We start from the raw sequence: 19,569 nt of genomic DNA on the forward strand, positions 1-19,569 counted from the left end.
GGCCGTTTCTTTCAGAGACGAAAATTTTTGATGGTAATCTTCAGAAATGTTTCCCTTAATTTTTAAGGCTAATCTTATATGTTGCGCTTCCTTGACTTTACGCTTAGCCAGGAGCCCATTACCCATCACCATTAATGGGCTCTTGGCCTAACTCATTTATCTTCACCCCTGCTAGGCGGAGGCCATAATGATGTCTCACTATCCTATCATTCCCAATCCACTGTTCCTCAAAATCTTGATTAATTTCCGCAACAGGATTGAGGTTTGCTTTGGCTTCTTGATCGCAACTAATTATGAATAATGATCTTGTCCGCACGTCTGTCCTAAGTTTTTAAAGTTTATTAGTAATAGAGCAATTGTTGACTACATATCTCCATGCATTGAAATCTCAGCCTCGAATTGGCTATTGTTTTGGGATCCCTTCAAAATCCCAAAAGACTACGACGCGTTCCTGCTGTGGTCCTTCGACTTTGGGAAGGCACATAGTTGATCTGTCAACTTAAAACTACCTTTTTTTATTTCCACTACAGTATTTTGTTCTAAGGCCAATTCAGTTTCAATCATATTTCGAAACCAATTTATGCGAAAACAAAAAAAAGCCAAAAAACAATTTCAAAACTATTTAAATGTTTTTCACTGTCTACATGACTTTTTTATTTGAAGTCGGTTTCTATCCTTGTGTTAAATCTAGCCCAATTGAAGAAATATCCCCATCCTCAGTTCAATTTGCCACATTACATCCTAAATTTACATCAGCTAATTTACGTCAGCTCCAACAGTATCAATCCACCTAGGTTGGTCTGACGAAGAGTAACGCTCGAAACGTCAGCTTTGAAACTCTCTACGGAGGATTTACGCTATCACCTCAGTTGATATTAAATTCCCTGTTATACTCTCCCACCATTGTCGCACCACGGTTTCTTTAGAAACTTACCCCCTTTATTCATTAATCCACCTAGCATTGGGGACCAGCGTTGCTTGTCATGCGACGAAGTTCCATTGAAGTGCCTAAAGTGTTGTATATGGACAACTGCGACCAGCTCTCAAAGTGCAATGAGATCTAGAATATTTTTGCACATTCTATTTGGTAATGCGATCAATATCATTTATCAGTACTTCCAACGCTTTATAGTATCGATTCTTTCCTTAAGGTACCTTTCACTTTATCAGAAATAGATCATAGGAAAACACTCACGAGGCCAGCCGTTTGGCCACTTCACGAGTGGTACATCACTGGCTATTTAGAAGTACTGCGACAACCACGGCATTTTCTGCTCGGTCAAACCTGGAGCCCATCGTGAGTCGTGACGTAATCGAGAGACACTCCTTCCAAGAAATCAGCCAGACAATGATGATGCAATAAATACGTTCTATGCGAAGCGTATATAAGGTATATCACCTAGTAACCTGTGGTTTCATCTAGTAAATTAGCAACAAGCGGCTGGAAAATCCGAGGTAACTTAGAGTTCAATAATCAAATTATTGGGCCAGGATAAAGTTAATCACAATAAGTCTTCCCACGAGGCGAAGATCGGGCGCGGAAGTTACTCTGCATCCTAGCAGGAAAAAACAGACCAAGCTCTTTACTCGGTAGGTCGACCCACGTTTTCATTATGGCATTTATTTTAAAGGTTGCTTCTGGATGATTTGTTGATCTATTTCTTGATGTGAGCTAAACACGTTAAAAAAACTGAGGTGTTTCAACTTTGACGATATTGCACAGCACAAAAGGTAGCATTGCATTGGCGTTTCAACAAGCCTTCTCCGCTCTGACTCCAACCAGCCACTTTCGTCGACTGCAAAGCGATTTAAAGCTTTCTGAACAGCCATATATTTCACTCAATGCGTAGAACTCCTGTTCAAGTAGCGTTTAATCGCTTTTCTCGTGCTATAGAGGGGTTTCTATATCAGTTCTAAGAGGTCGAGCGAAAAAGGAGAGTTTTCCCTACGAGAAATATTTGTCGAGCCGGCTGCAATGACCGCTGGTCTTCGAGTCAGGTAAACTTTGGGAAATCTGTGCCGTTGTCTCTTTCGCATTTCCACACGGCTTTGCTTTGGAACATAACAAATTTGATTGGAACGAAACGAGGGAGAAAAGAAACGAGCATTGACCAAAGCGGTGGGGTACAAAAGTTCAACTTCTCGGCGAAAGTAGTAGCCCATTGCCATCGCTTGGGGAAACCAGTAGTAACTTTAGGATACATTTGTGATCGCCAACTGAAAACGAGTGACTCTAGATAATGTTATAAATCGTATAACTTTCATTTATCGGTCTAGCTTTGGTATGCATCATGTATACGTAGTTGTTCTTTCTAAAAGAGTGGAGTGAACAATGAATAATGCTATACCTAAATCCATGTGGCCTTCAATAGTCAAGCTAAACTACAATTTCTAAAAGTCGCTTTTAAGCAGCAAAGGTTGAATGTTGCATCTATGCTGAGCAATTTCAATTAATTAAACAAAATCACAGGGATTCATATAATTTCAACGGAGCCTAAATCATTCCACCATGGAAAACTAAATGAGAAACGTAATGGAATTTGTGAACATCAGATACCTCGAAAGGATTCCTAATCCTCAATTTCAACTCAGTACGCATACTAACTTTATAAGTCCCTGAAAATAGTCAAGCCGAAGGGCAGATGGATAATACGTTGTTATTTTTTCGTCTAGTGTGAATAAATTATGCAAAAGCATGCTACAGGCTTAGCCTCGGATCAATGATCATTGGTTTAATCATGTTTTGCTCGCATGAAAAGCACTGCATACGACTTTTTGCGCTAATATCCTCGAGTTTATCGACAGAAAAGCCAGTCTCTTGATCTTAATAATTATAAAAACTCGCATACCAAACGTTTCTGTTGGCAGAGTGAATAAGCGCCTAATCTACCAGATTTGATTCAGTTGACATGTGACAAGTGAAATTAAATATGAAGTACTTCCAGAATGATTTCAATCGTGATGAGTTTCTTCAAAAGCAAACTCAACTCTTAGACTTTTACAGACCGATATCATCTTAGTGTTCCACTAATATTCCTAAATTTACTCTTTGAGGCAAAATTTCTAAAACAGATGTCAATGCCAAAACATCACGTGATTCAATAATATAATGAGACTATTGGAAAAAAATAACGGGCGAACAACGCTTCATGTTACGGACATTTACGCTGTTGTTTGAGATAGACAAAACTCTCTATTCTAGTCTCGAGGAACAATCTATATGATTTATATAGCTGCAATTTTCTGCTGATTCAAATTTCTCTCGAGCAGTTATACCATTTATAAATTTTGAATTGTTGGGTGGTTCAGACATGATATGTTTCTGCTTGTTGCATGCATGTAGCACCATCAAAATCAAATTAACTATCACTAACATGACGAAAGAGTCATTTTGTGTCAAGCAAGTTCTAAATGGACACGGATTTTCTCAAGAGAGGAGGATCTGCATCTTCTAATGGTTTTCTAACTGAGTGCCATGCTTTTAGGACCTAAATCCCTGCAAACAATCATGCTGAAGGGCAGATGGATAATACAGTATTCCTTTTTTGTCTAATGCGAGTAAATTATTCAAAAGCCTGCTACAGACTTAGTCTCGAATCAATAATCATCAGTTTTTATCATGTTTTGATCGCATGAAAAGCATTGCATAGGACTTTTTGCGTTGATATCCTCATGTTAATCGCCAGAAAAGCCAGTATCTTGATCTTAATAATTATAGAATTCGCGTGACATTAATACATCGACAATGGTTTAGCGTGGTCTGTACTTCTAGACAACGGTTCTCGTCAGCACAGTGGTCAAACTGTTGAGGACTCACTCGGCTGCGCCTCATGAGTTCACAACATTTTTTCCATTGTGCTGACGATATCGTTGTCGACAAGAGTACAGATTACGCTATCCACTGTCAGTGTGTTTTTACCACAATGTCGACGTGAAAATTTTCGAGTCATCCATATTAAATGCATTGAGTGACACGTTGAGGCGAGCGGCGATTTCTGCACTCTTATCGACAACGGCAAGGCCAACTATTACTGCCAAATGTGGTAAACATTTTTGTCGGCGAGCACTTCTCGTTATTTGAAGCAGCAGAGCGAATAAGCGCTTCATCTGCCAGATTTGATTCAGTTGACTTGTGACGAGGAAAATTAAACCAGAAGTACTTCCGAAATGATTTTAATCTTGACGACTCTCTTCTAAAACTCAACTTAGACTCACCTCTTAGACATTGATACTTCTTTTAACTTCACTCTTCGAAAAAAAATTTCTTAAACAGATGTCGATATCAAAATAATACGCGATTCGACCGATGAAACAAGAGACCACTTCTTAAGCATAACATTGCATTATCATTCTATTGTTTAACCCTGTCACTCTCAAGATCTCATTAGTACTTCTCCTTATACTGTCTGGCAAACGATTCTTACTATGTCAATTTCAAGAATTTGGCATTGATCAAGTAAAAATCCCATGATTGATATTTTTCTTTATCCTAATCACTTTTCTGCATGATATTGTATTGATTTGTAAGGAAAAATTCTGTCTTGGTCACTCAGAGAAGTTAAAAGGTTAACGGGGCATTTCTTCACCCTCAAACGTACCAGATTGTTTGGTAGATAGTATCCTTTTCATATAGTTTTCCTTTGGATTTCTTCTAGAAAATTTTAGCTTTCAAGAAGCAAGATATCGAGGTAACGGCAGCAACAGTCGGAGAAACGATTTCTCTCATTTTAAATGACTGTAAATATATGAAAGTCGTATATCATAAATCATCATCTCATTTGATTCAATCGTTTTCATTTTCCCCAAAAATTATTATTAGGTGATAAAGAATCCTGATGTAGTTTGTATCAACTGAAAACTTCACTGTAGCCAGAAATGAGAAAACCCTTATTTGTTCTGTTCTCTGGGATATGATTTTAAGTCCCAAACCTGTTGCACTTTTTAAGTTCGATAAAATGTGCAGTCCACTTTCAATTATGTCTCACCGATCAGTAAAATGTTTCCTACACGATTGTTAACTATTGCTAATCGTGTTCGCTCACAATTTGATAAAATTTGATCCTTAGCTTCTGGCTGACCACAATAGGGGAGAATTGATGTTGAATCGGTGCGTTACCGGAAACCTTCGGATTGAAGGAATGTGACTTTATGAGAAAAGCCAACTCGAGGCGACGCCTGCAATGCATATTAGTGCTGCATAGGTTATTACTAGCCGCAGGGTTTTACACGTTGCTGCGTTAAGCAAAAATATTCGACCCTTCCGTGTATGTTAAGTGGTTAGTAGATCATATATGACGTTGGAATGAGCAAGAACAAATACATGGCATGCAAGCTGCAAATGAATGTGCCAGTGATGTTCCTAACGCCACGTTAGGATGTATGGAAAAATGATTTCATGTCCTCTGTAGTCTACACGTACCTAACCAGACACAAGAGAAGAAAAAACCTATTTCTGGAAAGGGAGAAAACTTTACTGTTGAGGAAACTTTCCATGACGCTAGAAACACTTAATTCTCGATTTCTTGTTTTCTTTTTGTTTGTATTTTCTACAACCTGCAGAAACTATTAACAGCAACGGTTTCAACAGTTTAAACACTTAAGTCAATATCGGGTTTTTAAACTGCAAATTAATTTTTCCTATAGGAATTTCAACGATAGCATTTGCCAGGTTTGATAACTGAGAAAGAGAAATGGCTAATGAAGGGTCCGTTGAGAAACGACGCTGGCTAGTCGTGGGTTTGTGTCTTCATAGTGTCGTCATTCCGCCCCTAAGAGAAATAATTGCTAGCGAAGTGAGTAAAGTCTACAATGAGATGAAAGAGGACAACTGCATAGACACTCAGACTCCTTCAGACCATCTTCGCAGGATTGAAGGAGATTGGAAAGATCTCAACTACCGGAACATCAACGAAAATCACCGTTTTGAAAACGAAGGCGAATTCGATTACAAAGTAAGGGACAATGTTTCTCTGGTAAAACTTTTGATGGAGCGTTCCATGGCAAAATTTAATGCTTTTGACAACTCCTTCGATGCCTCAGCCGCCATAACCGTGCTTTCTACGATCCGATTCTTCGATATCCCGGTGAACGAAAAAGCTATTGATGTGAACTCTAAGGTGCGCAAGAAATGGGCGCATCCTAACTTTACCGAGTGGACGGAACAGCATTATAAAGACTGCTTCATATTTCTAGAGGATCTAGTAAAACAGATATCGAAGTATGATCCTACATGGAATGAAAAATCAAGAATCATTGGCAGGTTGCATTGGTGGAAAGAATGCGGTAGGTGTTATATAGCCTTGAGGATATAGGTTGATAGTTAATACTCCCCTCATTTGGTGATCCATAGCAACTTATTGCTGCTGATGAGGTGGGTAGGGGGTTTTGTTCGTTGAAGACTACATCACAAAGCGTGATAGATAGCATTGCTAAAAGATTCCCCAGATTTCACCACCAATTATAACTTTTACCTGCGATTATTCTATGCGTTGTTTTTCGAGCTGCCCGTCAAGACCAAGATCACCGGTTTGAATTGACGAATTTGGATAGTACGTTAAATAATTAATGAAATCAGTGTAAAGTCATATTGTCTATGTAAATAATTTGAATAAACTGTGCGTGAATTCAGTCTGAAGAATATAGTCCCAAAGCTTCTTGTGTCATTTTTTACGAGAAAGAAACTTTCGATACGTTTTGTTCTAAATTGCTGTTATAGAAAACAAACAGAAGAAAAAAAATAGAAAAGGAAAGTAAGGCTGTAATAAATAACCAAGTCATATATGTTTTGTCTAAGCGCAGACTAACATCACTTCACCGCAGATTGAAAACGGCCGAAAAAATTTTAATATTCACTGCTAAATCCTAAAGCTACAACTAACAAACACGCATGCAACTTGACTATTTAAAGTTCTGCTCTGGGACATCTCGGTGTTACATACCTTACATAACCCTTGCACCTAATCATGTTCCCTATAGTCCTATTATATTATCCTAGTTCATTAACACTATAACAACATATCATTTATGTCCACCTTATTTAAGCTTTGTAAACGCTAAACTGATGACTAGCTGCCTTTTTGCCTTTTTTTAACAGGACCGAATTTATTTCTCGGTAAAGTACCTGAAGATGATATTTTCTCAGAGTGTTTGCGCGAAGTAAAGACTTTTTCTAAAAGCTTTGCTGATTTTAGAGGAACACTGAGTAGGGAGGTTGATCGACAGATAAGTGAAACTCATGAATTACTCCAATCTTTGATAAACGTTGAAGTAAAATTATTTGAAGAAAGGCAGGCTACCTCAGAAAAAAAACTGAACGAGGAAATAGGAAAAAGGGAAGATGGAGAGCAGAAACTTCGTAAGAAGGTGAAACAAGTTGAGTCGACGACAAATTACCTTGGAAACCGTTGCGTATATCTGGCTGAAGCGTTCGCAAGGCAAGAAAAAGACATGAAACAACTTTTTAAGTCTTTCAAAACAGAGGCATTGGAAAGAGAAGGGAAAATGAGGAAAGAGTTCTTAGTGCAAGAAGAAAAGATTGTACGACTTTTTGAATCCTTCAAAGCGGATGCATTGAAAAGAGAAGTGCAAATGGGGGAAGAGCAAAAACAACAGATTTTACAACTTTTTAAGTCCGTCGAAGTGGTTGCATCGGAAAGCGAAGGGAAAATGAAAGAAAGAGTCATTTCCTTAAGTAAGAGATTAGTATTACTCGAAGAGCAACAAAAACCCTTCAAAGATAAATTTCACGAAATGGAAATGAAAATAAAACAACTCGAGAGAGAAAACGAGGAGTTAAAAACGACAAATCATGAACTGCAACTTAAATTGGAAGGGTTTGAAGCTCCACCTCGTCACTCGGGTTTAGGATCATAAAACAAAGAGCAAAAACCACCCAAGGCTTAAGCAAACGATGCTATTTGAAGGATGAGACCGCTGCTGACCTTTAATTTCGAAAAAACGATTTCATAATGCACTTTTGTTTAATAAACTAAAGTTCATTAAGGTCCGACCTTAATTTCAAATTTTAAACCTAGGTTGAGTTTGGAACCCTGATTTGGTATAAACTGAACAATATCAGTTGTCACTGACATTTGTATTCTACAATAGAAAAGCAATTGAGAGACAAGCGCTTTTTTGGCTTGGAAGGAAAATTATCCCCTGAGTCGACCTTTTAGGACCCAACGCGAAGATGGCAACTGGTAGAAAATGTATCGAAATACCATTTAAGATCTCCGTACTACGATATTTGCTTTTCTCTGATCTTTAAATATACGTCAAATTCTATTTAGATTGAAAAAAATGTTTGTTCCCTCAAGTACTTTTGATTGATTTTTATTGTAGTTTTAGTTGATAAAATGACACCTCTATTAAGCAGCTCATTTATAATAAAACACAGAGTTGTCGCTTTTCCATGGTAACAATTAGACCAAATCACAATGAAAGAAGACTGCTTATCCTGATCTTTACAGAATGTTGGAGTTAAGTTGTTTGAGAGCACAGGAGGTTAAAACATTACCTAGGAGCGGCCGCGTGACCTGCTCATGTGACATGCCGGTGTCACAGTGGATTTGGACCCCCCCCTCCGTCCAAATCTGCTTGCGGATATGGACCCCCTTCACATATTTGGACCCCCCTACCAAACTTTCCTTTTAAGCATCCTTTGTATCATATTTGGTAACTAATTCTATTTGCAAGCTTCTTGTCGATGTTCTTTTCAATCACAACACAACATCCCTCAATAAAGGTATTAGAAAAAACCAGCGATTTCGTTCCAATTCTACCCCATTTATTACAGCGAGTCGTACAGTATACGCAAGAGTTAGATGTGAACAAACTACTGCATGCGAACTATTGAAATTGTTACAATAGATCTTTGCTTCTTCTGATGCGAATCAACATTGATACGAAACGTCATAACAATAGTGGAGACTATTGCGTACAAAAATAACTCAGTCTGATTTTCTAAAATAATAGCATTAAACAGTTTCTGAACAAGAACGAAGAAACTACTCCTACTACAAGTCGTTCGTAAAGCCTATGATAAGTAAAAATGTTTCTATTCTGAACTAATGGAACTCTCAGCTTATTTTCAGGTGCAAATCAACATTAATGTCAACGTCTTAACGAAAGTGGAGACTATTACATCGAACTCAATCTTATTTTCTAATTTTAACGATTACCAATTGTTGAGGGATCCGAAATAACACCTTAGCAATTACGATGACGTCTAGTGATCTGGTGATCTGCAGACAACGCAGAGCCACTCGTCCTCTGGGGTACTCTTAAATTCCTCGCAGCTCATCATGTAAAACTATTCCTCGCACGAATCGCACTGTACCATGTCGTCCCAACACTCGGGCATTGAACAATGACAAAATAAATTATATTAGTGTCACAAGTTTGTCTCTTATTGAATCTAGCGGTGTTCGACTACCGCGGAAAAGGCTCAAAAACGACCTCTCTCCAGACATTAAACTAAAATTTTGTTCATTTTCCCTTGGTCAAAAGAAACATCCGACGGGATGCTATTTCGTATGCATTAACAATACGCATGTTTTGAATTAAAAACATACTTTAGTACGCACTGGAACGTAAAGTATCATCCATATTTACTAGAACGTTAAGGATGATGTTTTTACTCAGTTTTGTTGGGGGGTCCATATCCGTTAGCGGATTTGGACCCCCGGTCCAAATCCGCTGGGACACCGGCAATTACATCACGCAGCATCGCTAAGGTGATTCCTCAGAGCTGCATTGCATCCTTCGCATAATTATTACGTAATGGGGCAAATTTGCATACAAAGAAGTATCTCCTTTGTTTCTCGAGGATGAAAATTATGACCTTGACTGCTACTACTCGAGAAATGTTTTGAGTCGATGTCGTTTGAAATTGCGTGATTTCAACAAATTGTTAAATTTCATTGTTCCGTATGCTCGAGACTCTACCTATCACGTGCATTTTACTTTTAAAACCCTTTCTTCCAGCTGCCTGAAAGTGTAACGTGAACTAATAACCAGTACAGGCATGAACCGGGTTAGATTGGCCCCTCATATCATAACAAGCACGGTGACCTATCTTTTTTAATGTAATTTTTAGATTACATGCCTGTCCTTGAGTAATTCAGCCAAATTTCATCTCATTCAGGTTTCGTGTCCATATTCATCTCTAAATGAACAAAATTTGAAGATCATGTAGCTTTCGATTTTTTTAGTTTAGTTGTCTACATGTTTGTTGTTGTTGGTAGTGGTGTTGTTGAGAAAGTTTAGATGATTGCTATAGAATTACAATGTTTTTCAAATTTCTTAAATTATTTTGGTGCTTTAGTCAAGTATTGATTAATTCAATTATCAACTTAAAGGTGGCGAACGGAGGAAAAAATTGCCACTAAATTTCCTTTACCTTTTGCCTCCCTTCAATAATCAACAAGTTACTTCTCCTAACCCTTTCACTCTCAATATCAAAAAGTTAATCCTCTGCATTAAAGAGGGTAAGTTTCTAAAGAAACTGTGGTGCTGCGTCGGTGGGAGAGCATCGGTGGGTGATTTAGTATTATCTACTGAGTTGATAACATAAATTGGCCACCGTAAAGAGTTACAAAGCTAACATTTCAAGCATTGGCCCATTGTCAGAGCAAATGACGAAGAGCTAATGCTTAAAATGTCAGCAATTTAACTCTTAACAGTGGCCAATTTAATTTATTAACTCAATTGATAATATTAAATCACCCTGATTCTGTACATTGTCTGTTTTGCATTTCTGGCAATGTTCTTCCTTAGGATTTGAAGTTAAATCAAGCAATAGACATTTTGAGTTTTTTTTTCTCTTCACCACCTTTCTGTTTAAAAATGTATTCATGATATAAATTCCTCTTTGGTTGCTCATGGGAACGTCAAAATATTATTTTGCAAATAAGTTTTGAGAACAGACAGGCTTATCAGCCATAGAATGTTTTCTTCTGCAGAAATTACCATTTCTCTTTTTAACTCCCCAATATCCCAAGTATTAATTAACTCTTTGCGATCAGGCCTTTGCCAGATCGTGCAAAATTGCACGATGACGTAAACCTCTTCGGAAATGCTCGTATTACGTCCGATCGCTCTAAAATTCCGACTGTGGCGAGTAAACATTCTAAGCCAATCACATAGCAAATTTTAGCTCCGAACTATCAAAATTGACCTTCGGAGCCCTTTCCGGAAATCATTTTCGTACGACTTCAATCTGCGATAATGGCGTCTGGTGCGAAGCGCCAGAGATACAGCGTAGCTGAGGCTTTAGACATCATTTTTGACGATGGAAGTGAGCATGGTGGTATGTCTAGTGGTGAGGAATCTGAAATAGACAGAAAACAGGAAAATCCTAGCGAAGAATCGAGGTAAGTAATCTATAAACATTCTTGCGATATTTAAATGCGTGACGCACGTGATGTTGAAACAGCGTAAAATTAAATTTACTTTTACTTTTCTCGCTCGAATCCTTGTTTTTTGCCTTGAGATAGACCTGTAGATGTATATTTGTGAATGTAAAGCAATATATATTGTGATCAAACATGACTTTGGAGCGATAGAGTAAATAATCTTCAATGGAATTTGACAACGCAACGACCTAAATTATCAGCCGATGACAGATCGATCGCATGACGCAGTGCGCGTCCGAACTAAATCAAAACAAATCCTTTATTTCAAAACGATAGTTGTATATAGATCGACCTGTATATTATCTTGTATGTTTTGTATGTTTTTTAGATGTGGTTCTACTTGTTACACGCTAAAAATTCTCAAAAAAAACAAATTATGCTCGAGAATGAGTGGAATGATATAAAATGACAGTTTCCGGTTTCACTTCTGAATTGTTTACTCTTGAAAATACTGGTGGTGCAATTTGCATGTGAAAGGCTTTTGATATATGTTGCGCTTTATGTATTTTGAGGTTGATTATCTCATTTGTCCCTGTTTCAAGGCAAAATTTCAGAAGTCAAACAAAGAAATATAGTTCCAATGGTTGCACTGTAGACTTCAAGAGGGATTAGTAAATTTGGGCTTGGGGTGATGATAAGATAAGGTCAGACTAATTAGTCCGTATGTCAATCTTCAAACAAAGAACAATAGTTCCAATAGTTGCACTGTAGACTTCAAGAGGGATTAGTAAATTTGGGCATTTCACTTCTGAATTGTTTACTCTTGAAAATACTGGTGTTGCATAGCACGTGAAAGGCTTTTGATATATGTTGCACTTTATGTATTTTGAGGTTGATTATCTCATTTTTCCCTGTTTCAAGGCAAAATTTCAGAAGTCAAACAAAGAAATATAGTTCCAATGATTGCACTGTAGACTTCAAGAGGGATTAGTAAATTTGGGCTTGGGGTCATGATGAGGTCAGACTAATTAGTCAGTGTGTCAATCAGTGTTGACAAGATATGTGTAACACGTCTCAGATTTGTTATCTTTCAACCAATTTTTTATGGAGATGTTGCCCATATAACAAGGAACCTCTTAAGTTAATTTTTGCCTTATTACTTTGTATTATTTGGGTATCACTTAATTCACAGTTCAAATTTAGATGATATTTTATGCTAATTAATGTTAGTTTGAAAGCATTCAATGAGTTGTTTCCTTTTTCTTGGAGAGGAAACATGCATTTCAGGAAAGCTTATTTACTGCTGTTTCAAGTGAGGTGTAGCTTACTTCCCTTGTGTAAATACTTGGTGAGGAATAAATTTTTCAATAATCTGGGTCAGTTTTTATGGTTTTGGGGTACAGTTTGGAAAAAAATTCTAATTAATTCTGTATTTGTTCTTTTTCAGCCAGAGTCTCTGGATGATCTTGCCCTTAATTTAAGGAATATTTTATCTTAGAAATGTTTCCTTGTAACTCCAATCCATTCAGGTCCAGGCTGTTTCAAAGTCAAAAGTTGTACAATAATTTTTGCAAATTGTATGCCATTTTCTTAGCAGGATTTAAAATCCATGGATTTTTGGAGGCAAATTATATTTTTTCTGAAAAGCTAATTTTGTCCTCTTTCAAATGACATATAGCACTAATCACTAGTGTAAATACTGTTGACAAAAAAAATAAAAGAAAAAAGGTTGCCATCATTTGTCGTTTTTTGAAGTTAAAGCCAAAGAGCATAAATCTCCTTAAAAATGATACCAGGCACACTGCTTGCTCCAAACACAGGCAGTGTGGCATGCAGTTTATTACATCATGTTATATTAGTCAGAGTGCTTCTTTTTGCTTTAGTAACCAGAATTTAAGAGGCGATCTCTGTAAGAGCGGCCCAGGGCATTTCGCATCGGAAAAAAGTTTTCCCTCAAACTTTGCCCAATAAACTATCTTTGGTAACAAGTAAATAAAACCACATTAGTTTTTGGAAATACCTCAAAATAAAATTGTTAGAGCTCTCAAAAGTCAAAGCTGCAAAAGGCCCTTTTTTGACCTCTTGCGACATCGAAAATTTCAAAAGTTGAATAGCCCGGTCCTCGTATCACACCGCATGCAACAAAAAATATTTTGTATTCTTAAAGTGTGTGATATATAAGGTGCATAAAATGCATATCAATTTTGATATTCGTTTATTCAGAGGCTCGTCATAATTTATTTAAAAACACTCGTTGGACAGCTTTCTGAAATTGGTTAAAAGTATTCTTTCTTTCTCGGTTGATATTGCTCAAGTCCAGACCAGGCCATTAAAAACTCCGCTTGATTTCTGCTAATAAGATGTTTGGCTGCAGAAAAATATAAAAACATCTTGCACTTATTGATTTTCTTCGCCGAGGTGACTTCGAACTTTTAAAGATATTGCAAGCGTGACAGCCGATTATGCAAAATAGTTCATTGAGCAAACTCCGACCGTTTTATGTGAGTAGCTCAATAAATCTTAGAAGTAGAAAATGTAGAAGAAATTATAGTGGACAGAGCTTTAAGACCACACCGATTAATACCTTAAGCATTTTAAAAGGCCAAACTTTGACAAATTTTATTATCTTGTGACGAAAGACGTCAATAACAACGTATCGAATATCATAATTTGATTAAAGCTCGCAAACCCCTTTTTAAAAATTTGGCTTCTGTTATTTCATATCTGATGGCTTACGCTATTCAAACCTGTATGAACATTTCAAAACCAAACTACAGGATTCTATTTAGTGTAACCGGCGACAACAGCACACACTGAAATACACCGTGACCACTGTCACATAATTCAATTGTACATGTGTAATTATCCTCAATTGCTTCTCCCTTCTTAATAAAGCAGCGATAACATCGCCTTTTGGATCCGAATTCTGGTTGGCAGGAATAAGAGAAATTTTGTCTGCACACCTGTCTTTATGAAAGTTTCTATTCAGAACTCTAGGGAGTTCTTGTGGAAAAGGACTCCGCGATTTTTGAGGAAATAAATTATTACGTTACGTGTGACCTCATTTTTCCAACAATTAGCTATATCTATACTGTAAAGTGCGTAATTGTAGTAGCTGTAATTCATATGTCTCTTTCGGTACTGGTTTGCTTGGGATTAATAACACTAAATTCTTGAAGCGGTATTCGCCAAAAGAAGTCCTGTTTTCCAGTCGCGTTCTTCAGAAACTTCGTTCGAATACTCACGAGGAGTTTCCGGTTTGTTTAAATTGCCTCAGAGTACTGACTCAATAAAGAGTCATCTCTGCTTAATCCATTTGTCAAAAGAGAGTTTCACAGAAGGAGAGCTTATCTTTGCAAGGGCTGGCCTGTTCGATGTAGAAGACTCAGTTATGGCAAAATGTGGGTCTGCGCAAAGCATAGGCACACTTATTGGAAGTTCTGGCGCCAAAGTTCAGCGTGCCAGTATCCGACACACCCTGGTAGCGATTCCAAAGGGCTAAAGAGCCGGTATCTGTCAATTTGCAAAAGTCAAAGGCCATTTCTAAGATGTATGGCGTTATATAGAGGTTTACACGATACTGCAGCTGAGGGAGCGGATGGTTTCAAGGATTTTCTCCAAATTATAGACGAATTGGAAAGCGTGGGAGCAGAAAAGGACTAGTGTAAAGAGGTTCGGAAGAGGCTTCAGGAGAGCAAGTTGTATTTGAAGACTACATACTGTAATCACTGCGAAGAGGACGATAGCAAATGTGCCGATCACTGTAGGGTCTTTGCACTGAGCCATGCTGGTGACACTGAAGTTCGGAAAGTATGCAGTCACAGTCACAACGTGAAGTGTGAGGATTGTGAGATGCTGAAGAGTGTTCTTGAAGAAGTAAAAGGCGCTATTTCTGAGTACACAATGCAATTGGGTAGGTTTCAAGCGGAAGACTAACTGTATGAAGCAAAAAATTGCTGCCGCTAAGATCTTTGAATGGAGAGGGTATATCCTGAGAGCAGAAACCAGGATCTGTAGGATACTTGTCGATACTTTAGAGGGAGATGAAGCATTTATAATAGTTGACTGGACAATGAAGTTCATAGCAATGAAGTTCCGGGAAAAGCAAGCAGAATGGTTTCCCAAGAGGGAAATCAATTGGCATGTGAGTAGCGTTGTTGTAAGACAGGAGGTAAGCCAGGAAGTAACCTGATACGTAGAACTTCTGAACAGCTGTAAAAAAGACTGGTTTTCAGTGCAAAGGATATGCGAACTGCTTGCACAATAGATGGAGAGAGAATGTTCGATAGAACAGAGTGGTTATCATGATCCAACATACAGATTCAGGGTTTCTTCTCGAGATTGTGCCTTAAACAGCGATCTAAAATACAACAAGAATCGGATGATGCCACCGACGCTGACGACCACTTGATAGAAGCATCCGCGTCTGATGTAGACGAAGGGTGTTTGAGAGAGGCGAGGAACACAGTAATGGATGAGATAGATTGAAACATCCAATCGTGTTTGATATCTATGATGTGTGCTCGTTGGCAAGAGAAGCAAGGTTGTCTAGTCTCAAAGTCAAGATGCTAAGAAACATATGCGAACATTTTGAGCTCGCATTCAAAATGCAAGATACAAATGCAGCACCTCTTGTAAAAATGGAAGAAATGATTTCGGAGTGCAGTTGTTATGCAATCTAGTTATGACGTCCACCCGTTATGCGAATGCGATATCTTTTTTTACAAGAACTCTTCAAACTTCATTTAGACGTGAGAAGTATTCAAGACAATTACACGATGGAATTACGTGACAGAGTCACTGGTCACGGTGAATTTAGTGTCTGCTGTTATCGCCGGTTACACTAAATAGAATCCTGTAGTTTAATTTTGAAATGTTCATACAGGTTTGAATAGCGTAAGCCATCAGAACTCAAGTATGAAATAACAGAAGCCAAATTTTTAAAAAAGAGTTTGCGAGCGCTAATCAAATTATGATATTCGATACGCTGTTGTTCACGTCTTTCGTCACGAGATAATAAAATTTGCCAAAGTTTGGCCTTTTAAAATGCTTGAAGTATTAATCAGTGTAGTTTTAAAGCTCTTTCCTACTATATTTTCTACTTAAAATGGTTTAAATCTAAGATTTATTGAGCTACTCACATAAAACGGTCGGAGTTTGCTCAATGAACTATTTTGCATAATCGGCTGTCACGCTTGCAATATCGCTAAAAGTTCGAAGTCACCTCGGCGAAGAAAATCAATAAGTGCAAGATGTTTTTATATTTTTCTGCAGCCAAACATCTTATTAGCAGAAATCAAGCGGAGTTTTTAATGGCCTGGTCTGGACTTGAGCAATATCAACCGAGAAAGAAAGAATACTTTTAACCAATTTCAGAAAGCTGTCACAGCTTTCTGAAATTGGTTAAAAGTATTCTTTTGGGCCAACGAGTGTTTTTAAATAAATTATGACGAGCCTCTGAATAAACGAATATCAAAATTGATATGCATTTTATGCACCTTATATATCACACACTTTAAGAATACAAAATATTTTTTGTTGCATGCGGTGTGATACGAGGACCGGGCTATTCAACTTTTGAAATTTTCGATGTCGCAAGAGGTCAAAAAAGGGCCTTTTGCAGCTTTGACTTTTGAGAGCTCTAACAATTTTATTTTGAGGTGTTTCCAGAAACTAATGTGGTTTTATTTACTTGTTACCAAAAATAGTTTATTGGGCAAAGTTTGAGGGAAAACTTTTTTCCGATGCGAAATGCCCTGGACCGCTCTTTAACAGAGATCGCCTCTTAATCTCTGGGAACTGGTTATGATGTAAGGTTGTCATAAGGTGACTTATAAATATAAGATGAGCCTGAACCCCCAAACTGGTTCTGTTTCATAAAGCCTTTAACCCCTTAAGAGTGACTAGCATCTAACTTCTCCTTACAATATCACCCCCTGAATCACACATTAAGTCACAGAGATAAAGAAAATGATCACCATCTAAAAAGGATTTTGATTGCTAAAGAAATTCTCCTTGTCAGTACCTTTGGAAATGTATGGAGAACAGTATGGAGAATATGCATAATGATGTTAGGGTGTAAGGGGTTAACTCCCAAGATGTAATTGTTAATTCTCCCTTATGGCTGCTACACATTTCTAAGTAAATTACTTATGGGAATTTGGTATTAGTTTAAGATAATGCTCCTACCTAGAAATCCTGAAAATCTTGTTTACAACTCCTACCTGATAAGTTGAGTATTCTTGCTACCTGTTTGCTGGATAATGTATCGATATTATAGGAAGAAGTTACATGTTAATCAATACTTTTTGACATTGTTTTCTACTTTCTTAAATTTCTACAGGGATACAATCCAAAGATATATTACCCGAAGAAGTCAGAAAAACAGCTTTTTAAGAATCTAGTTACGCAGTGTGTGAGGATGGATATACCATTCATGGATGATATACCAAAACCGTCGCAGATTGATTCTGACTACAAGTTTATTGTGGATGCCATATTTGGTTTTATAGTTTTAAGGGAAATGCAAGACCACCATTTGCAGATGTATTATCGGCCTTAATAGAAGTTACAATTCCTGTTTGCTCAGTTGATATTCCTTCAGGTAAGATTAAACAAATATCTTTTCTTTCTGATGTGAACCCATTTTTTCCAGAACTTACTTTATATGAACACAGACCACAGTATATAGGGACTTTAAAATGTACCATATGCAACATGTATAATTTGTGTTTTTTGATGAAGCTTTGTATTTATGGTGTATTAATTTATTTTATTATTATTATTATTATCTCTTCAAGCATAGTCTTTGCTGGTTTTCTTTTTGTGCATCACCTGGGCGCAAACCATGCACCTAGGGTATCAGTTACTCAAGTCAGTCATTCTGTTCATACATTAAGCACCTTCCTGAGGATTTGCACAATTCCTAGAATGCAGATCTTTTGAATCTCTGTCACAGTAACTGCTTCTGATACTTTCTTTATGTTTTCCACCATCCCCTTCTTTACTGTACCAAGCACACCAACAACCATAGGAATCACTAGGTTTTCATATGCCACATTCTCTGTATTGTGTGTTTCCAGAAAATATCCATACCCCCACCACGGAGGGAATTGGAAATTCCAGAGGGGTGGGGGGGGTCAAAGTCCCAGGAAATTCCAGAGGGGATGGGGGGTAAGAGGCGAAATTTTCGTCCAGAGGGTAGGAAGTCGATCGACTTTCTTTGTATGTCAATTGGCGCCTTTTACCTACTTTAGTGGGACGTTCTGAAGTTTAAGTTGTTAAATTACGATGCTTCTAACAGTTCTGCAGCAAAAGAAAGTTTTCTTTCATCCTTGCTATCCTCGCTTTGGAACATAAATAACATCAAATAAAGAAGAGAATCACTTTGTTTTTCGAACGGAGCCGCCATTACTCGTTACCAGTCTCCAAAGATTACAACCAACAGGAGTGGTTACCTAGGGATTTTCCTCGGTCATAACACGTTTCGCGTTCGTAAAATTTACAAATAACTGTCTCGGTCTCGCAAAAAAAAAAGAAAAACGCTGGTCTCGCCGTCTCGCAAAGTTTCGCATAAATTTACCATTCACTACCCCTTATTGACTCCAGCCATCTATTAATTTTGATCTGCACTGAGCTTAATTCCGTTGCATCATAATGTGTAGGAGACTTGACGATTTCTTTATGGCTTACTTGCTTGCGATGTTACAATGAATGATAAGTACAGTCGTACCGTAGTAGAAAACAGTTGATAGTAACATTGAGAAACATTAGGATCCAGGGCTTTGTATATATGCGCGTGGGACTGGTAACTAGCCAAGGTTTGTTTATGCACAATCGGACGAAATTATCGACCCGCTGTTAACAAGAATCAATGCTTGTGTGAAGAAATTTTACATTAGAGGCTGGAATTTGGAAAGATGAGTTCAAAATAACTTACTGCTGACTCGGTTTTCTCTTTTGCTCTCTTATTTATGACACAATTTTGTACAAATTTACGTTGCTCAATGTGATTTCGAACGTTTCCATTTCAAGTGCACGCAATTTTCTCAGTACATTGTACAAACTTAACAGTTCAAAAGTGTTTTGTTGCGACTTGCACAGTTATTTTCTCCTTTCGTGTACTGAGAATACTGTGTTAAATGTTTAAGGATAAGTATTGTATTTAAAAATAAAGCAAACATTAAGTTTAAGCTAGTTAGCGACGTTTACCCTG

The 19,569-nt window shown here is 37.6% G+C and overlaps 1 protein-coding gene and 1 long non-coding RNA gene across 3 annotated transcripts; both read left to right on the plus strand.

Annotated features, from left to right (window-relative positions):
* The first annotated feature begins 1,333 nt into the window (after window positions 1-1,333).
* On the plus strand, window positions 1,334-10,323 carry LOC149035576 (uncharacterized). Its single transcript, XM_089192239.1, has 3 exons — window positions 1,334-1,590; window positions 5,644-6,282; window positions 7,094-10,323. Exons 2-3 carry the CDS (start codon window positions 5,691-5,693, stop codon window positions 7,870-7,872), a joined length of 1,371 nt encoding a protein of 456 aa, XP_089048365.1. The 5' UTR covers window positions 1,334-1,590; window positions 5,644-5,690; the 3' UTR covers window positions 7,873-10,323.
* A 763-nt stretch (window positions 10,324-11,086) lies between these two features.
* LOC149035577 (uncharacterized) lies at window positions 11,087-13,092 on the plus strand. 2 transcript variants are annotated; one of them, XR_016182065.1, is made up of 2 exons: window positions 11,087-11,372; window positions 11,957-13,092. It is a non-coding gene; the product is annotated as an uncharacterized LOC149035577 (long non-coding RNA). The 2 variants fall into 2 exon arrangements; XR_016182066.1 differs by having other exon boundaries at window positions 12,802-13,092.
* The last annotated feature ends 6,477 nt before the right edge of the window (window positions 13,093-19,569 follow it).

This window comes from Pocillopora damicornis, chromosome 13 (genome assembly GCF_964200805.1).
Source record: "Pocillopora damicornis chromosome 13, jaPocDami1.2, whole genome shotgun sequence".
Classification (NCBI taxonomy): Eukaryota; Metazoa; Cnidaria; class Anthozoa; order Scleractinia; family Pocilloporidae; genus Pocillopora; species Pocillopora damicornis.

Coding starts and splice junctions, on each gene's coding strand:
- LOC149035576 (XM_089192239.1), top strand. CDS start 5,691: ATGGCTAATGAAGGGTCCGTTGAGAAACGACGCTGGCTAGTCGTGGGT. Junction 6,283..7,093: donor GCATTGGTGGAAAGAATGCG/GTAGGTGTTATA, acceptor TTTTTTTAACAG/GACCGAATTTATTTCTCGGT.